Raw genomic sequence first — 12,368 nt, forward strand, 5'->3', positions numbered from 1 at the left:
CAGATAGTGATCTACATTTAATGGCCTGCTTTTAGCTTTCTAGGGCCGCAGAAACTCAGCTTCTATCGAGATTCTAGGTTCCCCTCGGCATTCTGGTGGGTCTTCTAAACGGCTAAGTCTTTATTTCGGCCCAGGCAGCCCTATAATGCATGAAAGCCTTACAGGATAACGCAAACTACTCCAAGTTGCAAGCATCTCGAATCCAGAGGCAGAGAACCAAGGCCTCTAAATACAGCTCATACACAGCCTCTAGTTCCACCGAAGCATAGGGAGTGTAGTATTCTCGCAGCAGATTCTGTCTGAGTAATTTGCATTTTCCTGACAACTTGTTCAAGCAGTCCTTTGCAGGGCTTCGTACGCTTTGTGATCAGCAAATGATCCAAGGCTTGGCAGTGTCATCTTCACGTTCCGTGTCAATGTTAAACAGGAGTTTTGTGGAACCCAGTTTACGAGTCTATCTCCATTCTATGTATAGTCTTCATCGGCCGCGCGGAGCAATTCCGATATTCCGATCTGCGCAGACTGACCATAGCTATCATGGTCCAGACTCGTTCGGTGCCCCGCCTGGTCACAGCATATCGAAGAAAAGAAACCAATTAAAGTCGTTTCAAAAACAATATTTCGTCATATGATGGCTGACGAACGGCATTCGTTTTCACAGATGAATCAACCGGGTTAGAATCTAGACTAGCGATGGACATCGTCCGCTAGGCGTAGGGTGACGAGCCAAGGCTTGTCTTGTGGAGCGGGATCGCCAGCCACCCAGTCATTGTACGAGGTTAAAGTATAAGCCGCTCCACACTTGTCCGTCTTGGCTTGATCAGCGGGGTTTACGTACGCCAGGACATGATTGATGGCTGGGTTTAAATCTAGTGCTGCTAATGGATCTATATTTGCGCAAGCTATGCTAAGGTTGGTGGGTGGAGAAGGTGATAGTACAGCATGATTCTGGGCTTGATTAGCGCCAGATCTGCGGCATTTGATCCGACTTGGAATGGAGACCTGGTAAGAAAACTTTGGCTTTTTTTAGTTGCATCTTTTCTATTTCTGCAATAAGCTAGTTTTGACATCGAGTGTTTGTTGTCTCGGCTGTCAGGCAACATCACCTACTTTGTGCGTTTTCGAAACGACACCCCCTTCAGACAGTCATATACATCTCTCGTTTCAATCTTGCCAGCAATTCAACTTGTCAAGGTCTTGTTCTTTTGAGTTATTGTCGTCGTTGTCTCAGCGATTCTACATCATCAACGTCTAAAATGCATCTAAAGTCTCTTTTATCTCTCCTATTCTTACAAATCGGTTTCGGACTGGCCTTCCATCAGCACATCAAACGGGGTGGAGAGACAAATGCGACTCTTTCCGCCTATGGCACGAATTCTACCAACTGGCCTATTGCCTATGGTCTAGAGGATGGCAAGTTTTAGGAAAGGGACTATTCTCAGAAGCACACTAATATCATTTTCTCTTGTAGGCCTTCTTTACATTGCTGAATATCCCAGCAACAGCAACGCCAACCTAACTCCCCTGACCTGGGACTTGGCTTCTATCACCGGCGAATGCTGGATTGCGAACGCAACTTTTGTGAACGGAACCCGTGCTGGCTCCATGTATATCATGCCCGAGAACGAGTACGCCGTTGGTGTTCTGCCGATTACCAGGATCGCCTACCTTAATGGAACTGTATCAGGCTTCGCTCTATTTGCCTCGCAGCTGGTCTACAATAACAACACGTTCCTCGAAGCGCAGTTCTGGGCCAAGTCGACAAGCTTCACCGGTGTCTACGGTCTTACTTGGACTTTGGATGATAGTGCCCCTAGTGGTGACTTCCCTGTTGTTGTGAAGGCGACTGAAAATTCTTAGACGTGACTTTGGAGACCTTGATGGACCAGTCCTATCTTGAGGTATGGGGTGTGCTCTCTCAAGTATGGTGGGACCAAGGTTGTTGCAGTCGACTCTTGGTTCCGGTCGTTCCAATCCACCAACATCTTACTGCAACGGGCTATCGGGTATCGGTTCGCAAAGTGTAATAACTATATTCAATTCTATAGAAAGCTGGAGTGTGTTTGAAATTCCATTGTCCTTAAACAGAAGTTCAAGAAGTATATTATCAACCCCAGGCTGGTAATACCCATCCAGCATTAACACACTACCCATTGATTGTATCACCAGTAACATTGACTTCCCGTACTGTGGTAAGTCTGCTAGGTACCTGTGATGGGAAGTCTCGTGATCCCCCACCTAGTACTAGAAGCTAGGTAGCTCTCGAGTTCACGGAGATAAGTCTCTTAAATCTCTTATCTCCGGTAGAGCAAAAGAAACCACAGTCACGGGGCCTTGTCATCCAGGCAACAGCAAATTTGATGAGGGTGACCCAGAGATATCAAGACTAAAGATTGAGATTCAATACTAAAATCGTTCTGTTTTGGATCTTTTCTGCATGTGGCTGTGGGTTCATGGACCGTGGTGTGAGGTTGGTTCTATATTTTTTGTCACGATTGCTGCAAGTGGATCTTAGACTCCCGAAGTGATATAGGTATGCGTGTTGTGATTTATTTACACTGGAAACAAGTTAAACAATGGAATTTCCCCGACGTAAGAGATGAATCCGAGGATTTACAACCGTCTTCGAGATAATAATGCGGTGCCTCCTTCAAATTCAGCGCCAGTTTCATTCCACGTGTATATGATGATGCCGGCCTGAGGTATTCGCAAGCATGAGAGTGGCTGATCTTAAACATCCAACATCCAACGGACCAAGGGCTCCCGTATGAGAGTATCAGATGTAAGTTATGACTGCAATCGGGGACTAGCTACCCCGATTTGTAATGGAAGTACTGGCAACTTGTGTCATTGTGTGCAGCATCTATAAAGAATGGTCGCGTCATCACCGTGGTAAAAAACAATGCAAGCCCTAGTCCTTACGAGAGGACAGGACAAAGAGGACAAAGATAGAAGCCCGAGGTAGCAGCATATCCAAAGATTACACAATAACTGCAAAATGCATAGCTTCGAGGTTTGATTACATGAATAAAGTTGAAACCAAGAGGAAAACGTCGCTACTATCGGGTTGAAACCCCGCGAACAGGAACCTACATAACAACGCAGCAAGAGTTTTGCTTCTTGGCCTAGGAGAGTATTAGTGAATGAAGTCTAGGTCTTTGAAATTGGAAACATACCTGGGTATAGAACATCTTACTCTGGGCGGATAGACCGTCACTCTTGGCGACCAACGAGTCAATCTTCTCACCACGCTCCAACACACTCTCGATCTATATGAGCATTAGCCTCGGGCCTAAAATATGGGGAAGAATTCCGTGGATAACCAATATCCATCCAACCACGTACCGTCTTGTGCAGCACAATCTTAGTCTCATCCAGCTCCTGCTGAATCTTCATAATGCTGTCGGCCTGACTGGGGTCCTGGTACTTCACAATATACTCCTTCAACTGAGGCAACGGGCATGCGTTCTCACGGAGGGAGGGGTCGGAGAAAGATGTGCGAGGGTGCTTGGCGAGGAACTCGTCGACGATCTTAGACAGAAGCTGGTGCGCGACGAGGGCGGGATACTCGCCATCGGTGACGATGACACCAGCGACGCCCTCGGTCCGGCCGTATGCGTGGAATGTGTACGATTTCTCCTCAATGTCCTGGCGCTGCCCGGGCTTCGTGCGCTCGGCGACGGTCTTGGTGAAAAGCATCATGAACTCCTCATAGCTGTGGTATCGCGGTGGTTAACAACGTGGAAGAATGGGCTTTGAGTGTGGATAGGCATACTTTTGGCGGGTGAATCGGGAGAAGCTATGAGGAGTTAGTTCGTACGATCACTAGGAGTAGGCGACCGAGATAAACACCTACCTGGTCAGGTCCTTCTCTCCGCATAGCTGAAGCGCAGGTTGAGTATCGTTCCGGAGAACCTATCACAAAAGCAAAATATAAGCCCATGCTTTCCAAGGAGCCAATTTGGAGGTCATTTCGACGAAGACACATACGCCCATATAGAGAACCTTCATGGTGGCGGGGAAAGTCGAGAGGCTCGCACAAAGAACGGTGGATGTTGAGCGCGAGAGGCGTGGGCAGTTTAGATGTCTAGTGTGGAAACCCCTCTTGCGTCAGAGCACTAGGCGGAAGGATTATCGCTCAAAGCGTCAGCTGGTCGTGGTTGTGCTAAAGGAGGTCGGGAATCGGGGTTGAGCTGGGGAGGCCAACTCCTGATAGCCGCGATGATGGCACAGGGTCTCCGCAATGGGCAGCCTGAGGCAGCAGAGTCCACACCGCCCAGCCGACCGGTCGAGCCCTGCAGCGGAGCCCTATTTCCTTCTTGGGACCCCGTTGACTCTGATGACTTACACCCCCGCCATCTTTCTGCACTGTTTTCTTCTTTCATGTTTCACTCAAATTTGAACGAGCGCTGCATTACTCACAATCATGGATAGTATAGCAGCAACCGAGTCGCAATGGCTGTCTCAGCTGGCTGCAATGCGTCAGGCCATCGCCGACCTGAAGCTCCCGCAAGACCTACCCCACGATTCGATTAGCTATGGAAGCGACATGGAACTGGATATCGACGACGAATACTCTTCCCCCGGAACGGTGGATGATGTGTGGGACATTATTAGCTCCGACGACGAGACAGATAGCGGTCTAGACGAATTTCACGAATCGAACGATGTTTCCCTCCCTCAAAGCACGGCCTACGATCGGATCTGGTTGGAAATTAAATGTCTCGATGTTGCGACGCGGAACCCTACCATGGATGCAACGGAGCTTTCCCAGCAGATTATTGCGACACTGGCCACCGATAGCGACGATGCGGAGCTGCAAATGTCCCTCGCCGAAATTGTTGGGTTCGATGACTTGGACCTGGTCATTGAGCTCATCGCTCATCGGGAGGAGATATTGTCAGACAAGCCACAACGAGTGGAGGCACAGACGGATGGCCTTGCTTCTGGAAGACTGCAAACTCGAGCGGAAAGGGAGCAGGCTCTACGGGAGCGTGACTTCCAGCATAAGAATGCACATTTGATGGCGGCTCAAACTCGTTCTGAGCCTCATTACCCGCATGTCTTCAAGCTTCATAGCTCTGGCAATCTCCTATCCGCCAACGGGAGAAAATACGGTCTACCGGTTGGAAGTCGAGAAATCGAGGAGCCTAAATATACCGAATTTGAAATCCCTGCCTCCAGCGTCGGTGCAGTGCGACCAAACCAGAAGCTGGTGGAAATTGCGGGGCTAGACGGTCTGTGTCGAGGAACTTTCAAAGGCTACGAGGCTCTGAACCGCATGCAGAGCTTGCTGTATGAAGTTGCCTACAAGACCAACGAGAACATGCTCATCTGCGCGCCTACCGGTGCTGGTAAAACGGACGCAGCTATGCTCACTATTCTCAATGCAGTTGGGAAAAACACTATTCCTAATCCACTAGAGCAGCCGGATGCGACTGAATTCACCGTTGAAGTGGATGATTTCAAGATCGTTTATGTTGCTCCCATGAAGGCCCTGGCTGCTGAAGTCACTGAGAAGCTGGGAAAGCGTCTTGCTTGGCTTGGAATTAAAGTGCGTGAACTCACTGGTGATATGCAGTTGACCAAGCGGGAAATTGTGGAGACCCAGATCATTGTCACCACCCCTGAGAAATGGGATGTTGTAACTCGCAAGAGTACTGGAGATACCGAGCTCGTGCAGAAGGTGCGGTTGCTCATCATTGACGAAGTCCACATGCTCCACGACGAGCGTGGCGCCGTCATTGAATCACTGGTCGCCCGAACTCAACGCCAGGTGGAGAGTACCCAGTCGTTGATTCGTATCGTTGGTCTTTCAGCCACTCTTCCAAACTACGTGGATGTGGCAGATTTCTTGAAAGTCAACAAAATGGCCGGCTTGTTTTTCTTCGATCAATCCTTCCGACCAGTGCCCCTGGAGCAACACTTCATCGGAGTCAAAGGCAAGCCTGGGTCCAAACAATCCCGAGAGAACCTTGACACCGTTGCTTTTGAAAAGGTTCGTGACATGGTGGAGAGGGGACATCAAGTCATGGTCTTTGTGCATTCGCGCAAGGACACGGTCATGACTGCTCGGATGTTGAAGCAAATGGCCGCGGAGGACGGCTGTGAGGACCTGTTTAGCTGTCACGACCATGAAGATTACTCAAACGCTCTGCGGGATATGAAACACGCCCGTGCCCGCGAGCTTCGTGACATTTTTGCCAGTGGCTTTGGAACCCATCACGCCGGTATGAGTCGGAGCGACCGTAACCTCATGGAACGCATGTTCTCGGAGGGCTTGATCAAGGTTCTCTGCTGTACGGCTACTCTCGCATGGGGTGTCAACTTGCCCGCTGCAGCTGTAGTCATCAAGGGAACTCAGCTCTACAACCCACAGGAGGGTAAATTTGTCGATCTCAGTATCCTCGACGTGTTGCAGATCTTTGGTCGTGCTGGTCGTCCACAGTTCCAGGATACCGGTATTGGCTTCATTTGCACCACCCATGATAAGCTGCAACATTATCTGTCTGCCGTGACTGCACAACAACCGATTGAGTCGAGGTTCTCGGCCCGCCTCGTTGATAACTTGAATGCTGAGATTGCCTTGGGAACTGTGACTTCTGTTTCTGAAGCTGTACAGTGGCTAGGTTATTCATACCTGTTTGTTCGCATGAAACGCGAGCCCCGAAACTATGGTATCGAATATGCAGAGCTTCGGGATGACCCGATGCTGGTACAAAGACGCCGACAATTGATTATTCAAGCTGCGCAGACACTTTCCAAGAGCCAGATGATCATCTTTAACGAGAAAACCGAGGACCTCAAAGCCAAAGATGTCGGTCGCATTGCTAGTCAGTACTACGTCTTGCAAACGAGTATTGAGATTTTCAATGATCAAATGCGTCCTCGGTCGGGCGAAGCGGACGTTCTCAGAATGATCAGTTTGAGTGGTGAATTCGATAACATCCAAGCCCGCGAAAGTGAATCAAAAGAACTGCAACGGCTACGCGATGAAGTCATCCAGACTGAAGTCGAGGGAGGAAACGATTCCCCTCATGCGAAGACAAACATCCTACTGCAATCGTACATTTCTCGGGCCAGGATCGAGGACTTTGCTCTAGTCTCCGACACCGGATACGTAGCACAGAATGCGGCTCGTATCTGCCGGGCGCTCTTCATGATTGCCCTGAACCGCCGCTGGGGTTACCAGTGTCAGGTCCTGCTGTCTTTGTGCAAATCAATTGAGAAGCAGATCTGGCCCTTCGATCATCCCTTCCACCAATTCGACTTGCCACAGCCCGTTCTCAGAAACCTAGATGAGCGGCTACCCACATCCTCAATCGAGTCGATGCGGGAGATGGAACCTACTGAGATCGGGCAGCTTGTTCACAACCACAAGATGGGCAAGGTGCTGACCAAGCTGTTGGATAATTTCCCTACTCTCAGTGTTGAGACGGAGATTGCGCCTCTGAACCGTGATGTCCTTCGCATTCGTCTTTCTATCTACCCCGAGTTCAGCTGGAATGACCGCCACCATGGAGCTTCTGAGTCATTCTGGGTCTGGGTTGAGAACTCTGAGACTTCAGAGATTTACCACCATGAATATTTCATTCTCAGCCGCAAGAAGCTTTACGACGACCACGAGCTCAATTTCACTATTCCACTGTCTGATCCTTTGCCGAGCCAGATCTATATTCGCATTATTTCCGATCGTTGGCTTGGTGCCGAGACTGTCAGTCCAGTGTCTTTCCAACATTTGATTCGCCCCGACACAGAAAGCGTATACACCGACCTGTTGAACCTGCAGCCACTTCCCATCTCTGCTCTCCAGAACCCAATCCTGGAAGAAGTGTATGGCCAGCGCTTCCAATTCTTCAATCCTATGCAGACCCAGATCTTCCACCTGCTATATCACACTCCATCCAACGTTCTCCTCGGATCACCCACTGGTAGTGGAAAGACAGTGGCTGCTGAGCTGGCAATGTGGTGGGCGTTCCGTGAGAAGCCCGGATCCAAGGTTGTGTACATTGCCCCAATGAAGGCCCTGGTTCGTGAGCGTGTCCAAGACTGGCGCAAACGCCTTACTGGCCCAATGGGTCTGAAGCTTGTGGAGTTGACTGGTGACAATACCCCGGACACGCGCACCATTCGAGATGCCGACATCATCATCACGACCCCTGAAAAGTGGGACGGTATCTCCCGTAGCTGGCAGACCAGAGATTACGTGCGCAAGGTCAGTCTTGTGATCATCGACGAGATTCATCTTCTGGGAGGTGATCGGGGCCCCATTCTGGAAATCATCGTGTCTCGTATGAACTACATTGCTTCCCAGTCCAAGGGCTCTGTGAGACTTATGGGTATGTCAACTGCCTGTGCCAATGCCACTGATCTTGCCAATTGGCTTGGTGTCAAGGAGGGTCTCTACAATTTCCGGCACTCCGTTCGCCCGGTCCCCCTTGAGATTTACATCGATGGCTTCCCTGAACAGCGTGGCTTCTGTCCTCTGATGCAATCTATGAATCGTCCAACCTTCTTGGCCATCAAGAACCACTCTCCCGAGAAACCCGTAATCGTGTTCGTTGCATCCCGTCGACAGACCCGTCTTACTGCCAAGGACTTGATCAACTACTGCGGTATGGAGGACAATCCTCGCCGCTTTGTCCGTATGTCGGAGGATGATTTGGAGTTAAACCTTGCGCGAGTCAAGGATGACGCCCTGCGAGAGGCTCTAAACTTTGGTATTGGCTTGCACCATGCTGGTTTGGTGGAGTCTGATCGACAGCTGGCAGAGGAGCTGTTCGCCAACAACAAGATCCAGATTCTGGTCGCAACCAGTACTCTCGCCTGGGGTGTCAATCTTCCCGCTCACCTGGTTGTCGTCAAGGGCACTCAGTTCTTCGATGCCAAAATCGAGGGTTATCGTGATATGGACTTGACCGATGTTCTTCAAATGCTTGGTCGTGCCGGTCGTCCACAATTCGACAACTCCGGTATTGCCCGCATTTTTACGCAAGACTCGAAGAAGGCTTTCTACAAACATTTCTTGCATACCGGTTTCCCCGTCGAGTCTACACTTCACAAGGTCTTGGACAACCACTTGGGCGCTGAGGTTTCTGCCGGAACGATTGGCACGAAGCAAGATGCGCTTGACTACTTGACTTGGACATTCTTCTTCCGCCGCCTTCACAAGAACCCATCCTACTATGGCCTTGAGATTCTCGCCGAAGAGCAGAACACGATGGCTGCTCAAGCTACCGCCCAAGAGTTCATGATTGACCTGGTTGATAAGTCGCTCAACGACTTGGCAGAGTCGTCTTGCGTGCTCGTGGATTCCGCCACTGGCGAAGTTGACTCCACCCCCTTCGGCAAGATTATGAGTTACTACTACCTTTCGCACAAGACTATCCGCTACTTGATGTCTCACGCAAAGCGTGAACCTACCTTTCAAGATGTCCTGAGCTGGATGTGCTCTGCCACTGAATTTGATGAGCTGCCCGTGCGTCACAATGAAGATCTCATCAACGCCGAGTTGGCTCAGAACCTGCCTCTATCCACCGAGTCGATGGGTGATATCCCAATGTGGGATCCCCACGTCAAGGCCTTCCTCTTGCTCCAGGCGTACATGTCTCGAATCGATCTGCCCATCTCCGATTATGTTGGTGATCAGACGTCAGTTCTGGATCAGGGAATTCGTATCATCCAGGCCTCCATCGACGTCATGGCTGAGCTTGGATATATTCCTGCGTGCGAAATGTTTGTCACTCTTTTGCAGTGCATCAAGTCTGCCCGCTGGCCCGAGGATCATCCCTTGTCTATTCTGCCCGGTATCCCCGTTGAAAAACCGCCGCGCGGCCTTCCATCTTCACTTGCCAAACTGTCCTCTCAGCCCAGGTCTGCCTTCTTTGATTTGGTTAAGAAGTTCAATCTCCACCCGGGATTCACCAAAGCGGCTTCCCATCTGCCGAATGTCTCTATCGCTGTTACTGGCATTTCTGCCAAGGGGTTGAGTGCGTCCATCACGCGTCGCAATCCATCGACGAACGCGGAGCACCGCATCTACGCCCCCAAGTTCCCAAAGCCGCAAACCGAGGGCTACTTCCTCGTTGTTTGCAGTGCTCGTCCCGATGGGTCGGATGGCGAGCTGCTTGGCCTAAAGAGGGTTTCGTGGCCCTCATTCTCTAGGCAAAACGGCGGAAACAAACCTCGCGGTGGTGCTGGCGCTGGTTCTAGTCGAGGTGGAGGTTCCCATGGCAAGGGCCGTGGAGACAACGCCCCGCTCAGTGTGCGCTCGCTCGTCAAGTTCCCGAGTGCCGCCGTTGCTGAATCCATGTCCCTGGCCCGTTGTGGTGTTACTTGGGTCAATGTCAAGGTCATTAGTGACTCTTATCCCGGCATGCAGTGGACTTTGCCTAATGTGGAGGTCGAAGTGACGTCGAGTACATCGACACAGTCGGTGGAGCCGTCGTCTAGCGTCAGCCTCAAAGAATGATCTTGTACATTTCAATCAAAGATTAGATTGAGGAATATACACCGGCATATATCTGGAATTTATCACACATTACATATAACAAGATAGTTCACAACGTAGGCGTTGGTTCGTGTTCCCTGTTAGCTTTGACTTATAGCACGATGCATTTGGAAGATCTAGTCTTCCAGTCCTTTCCAGCCGAGTCCTTTCTTTCGAGGAAAAGAATCCTGATAACTCCCCGAAGAAGCTCCGCAATATTCTCTTGACTTTCCGCAGAACATTCAAAGTACTCCACATGATTCTTCTTTGCATACCGCCTAAGCTCTTGAGAGGCCTGCGTAAAGACCCTCGTATTCTTCGCGGCTTCCTGCTGTTTTCGCAGGTCATTTCGACACCCGACTAGAATGAGCGGCGCATCTCTTGGCTTATGGGATTTTTTCGATATCAAATAATCCACTTTATCCTGGACATCGTATACCACACCGGCATCATCCAAGTAATCAAGGGCGAAACAAAATAGAACAAGGTTTGTCTTCGGATACGCGAGTACAGTGAGCCTTTCAAAAGAGGAATACGAAACTTCCCACAAGTCGATCGATCTCGACTCGGGCGTTTGAATGTCGATCGACGTGATAGGGCTCGGGCAGCCAACGAATTCTTCCCGAGGTTTGACTTTGCCGTGATAGTGGGCTGTTGCATATTCAGCCAGCACTGTGATCAGGCGTGTTTTCCCACAGGCTGACATGCCGTCGACGGTGACTTTGCGGCGACTCATTGGACAGCGCGGATTGCAACTACCAGCAATCATGCATCCAATTAGTTGTTTCTGTCCAGGATGAATACGGAGAGAAATGCTGACCGTGGAATCCTATGAGGGGGAATGTCGTCTGGACTAACAACACGAGGTCACCTGACATGCGGCCTCTATACGATGCTCGAGATATGCAATATCAAAACCACTATAGAACTCTAAACTCGTCGGAGCCTAATCTATTAATGCTTGTAGTTTGCCAGGTTGCATTGCAGCCCCTGTACCTTAAGTTCAGCTTTGTTATTTTAGGTAGCAAACGAGTCTGAACTTAAGCAGTCCCTCGTTTTTGTATCACCTTTGAATACGAGGACCTGAAACCTTGCAGATCCCTTTTGCGGAGATGATCGACTTTTAGATCGGAGGCTTTCAGCTATATTTGAGCTAAGGAGGGAGGCGTGTTTTTCCCAACTTAATTCTTTCTACCTTTATCAACCTTGTACGCAAACACACTCAGCAATTAAACTCTTTTCTCTAACTCTTGGCTAAGATGAAGGTCTTCTCCCTCCTCGTTGCTCTGGCCCCAACCGCACTGGCTGCTGTGGGAGGTCGTTGCTCGAACAATTGGGGTGCGGATTGTATCTGTCTCGACCAGAATGTCTGCTCCAGCCAGTACGGTGGTCAGCCCTATACCGGTAGCCCGGGAAACTACCCATGTCCTAATGATCCTGGCAATGTCATGGCTTGTGTGATCAATCCTTGTCCAAACGAGGGTGGTAATACTGGATGTCGCTGGAATGACCCTGGTATATGCGGGAATGTTCTGTCTGGTAAGTAAGACACTTTCAACAGGCTTGGTTGGTGCAAATTAAACTAACTTATTATATTCAGATCCCGTTTGCCCGGGTGGTAATGACTTTGTCTGTTGTCAATTCTGATGGGTCCATTGCCAGAGTCATTAAGGACTGGCTTTTGTGAGGAAGCACGACGATATGAGGACCACGGGCTATGTGTTTAAGAGAAAGTTAGGAATCTGAAGTTGAAACAATTGCGTTTGGCATTGATAGATATCACTGGAAGCCCACATCCTGCTTCTACATTAGACTTGCGGCCCCCAGAACTGAAATATCTACCATCCTGTGTGCAGAACTAAGAACCAGAGGTCGAAGA

At 49.9% G+C, this 12,368-nt stretch overlaps 5 protein-coding genes across 5 annotated transcripts; 3 read left to right on the forward strand and 2 right to left on the reverse strand.

The window, feature by feature from the left end:
* Nucleotides 1-1,256: 1,256 nt before the first annotated feature.
* On the forward strand, nucleotides 1,257-1,860 carry N7496_005537 (uncharacterized protein; the record flags this gene model as incomplete). The annotated part of the gene is made up of 2 exons (XM_056698466.1): nucleotides 1,257-1,401; nucleotides 1,472-1,860. 2 exons carry the CDS (start codon nucleotides 1,257-1,259, stop codon nucleotides 1,858-1,860), a joined length of 534 nt encoding a protein of 177 aa, XP_056556991.1.
* Nucleotides 1,861-3,089: 1,229 nt separating this feature from the next.
* Nucleotides 3,090-4,011, reverse strand: N7496_005538 (palmitoyltransferase YKT6; the record flags this gene model as incomplete). The annotated part of the gene is made up of 6 exons (XM_056698467.1): nucleotides 3,090-3,125; nucleotides 3,177-3,269; nucleotides 3,346-3,715; nucleotides 3,776-3,799; nucleotides 3,857-3,915; nucleotides 3,991-4,011. The coding sequence occupies 6 exons, from the start codon at nucleotides 4,009-4,011 to the stop codon at nucleotides 3,090-3,092; spliced, it is 603 nt and encodes a 200-aa protein (XP_056556992.1).
* A 415-nt stretch (nucleotides 4,012-4,426) lies between these two features.
* Nucleotides 4,427-10,471, forward strand: N7496_005539 (RNA helicase SLH1; the record flags this gene model as incomplete). The annotated part of the gene is made up of 1 exon (XM_056698468.1): nucleotides 4,427-10,471. One exon carries the CDS (start codon nucleotides 4,427-4,429, stop codon nucleotides 10,469-10,471), a length of 6,045 nt encoding a protein of 2,014 aa, XP_056556993.1.
* Nucleotides 10,472-10,601: 130 nt separating this feature from the next.
* N7496_005540 (GTP-binding protein rhoA) lies at nucleotides 10,602-11,225 on the reverse strand (the record flags this gene model as incomplete). Its single annotated transcript, XM_056698469.1, has 1 exon — nucleotides 10,602-11,225. The coding sequence occupies one exon, from the start codon at nucleotides 11,223-11,225 to the stop codon at nucleotides 10,602-10,604; it is 624 nt and encodes a 207-aa protein (XP_056556994.1).
* A 523-nt stretch (nucleotides 11,226-11,748) lies between these two features.
* Nucleotides 11,749-12,136, forward strand: N7496_005541 (uncharacterized protein; the record flags this gene model as incomplete). The annotated part of the gene is made up of 2 exons (XM_056698470.1): nucleotides 11,749-12,028; nucleotides 12,090-12,136. 2 exons carry the CDS (start codon nucleotides 11,749-11,751, stop codon nucleotides 12,134-12,136), a joined length of 327 nt encoding a protein of 108 aa, XP_056556995.1.
* Between the last annotated feature and the right edge of the window lie 232 nt (nucleotides 12,137-12,368).

This window comes from Penicillium cataractarum, assembly GCF_028827025.1.
Source record: "Penicillium cataractarum strain IBT 29864 chromosome Unknown utg000004l, whole genome shotgun sequence".
Classification (NCBI taxonomy): Eukaryota; Fungi; Ascomycota; class Eurotiomycetes; order Eurotiales; family Aspergillaceae; genus Penicillium; species Penicillium cataractarum.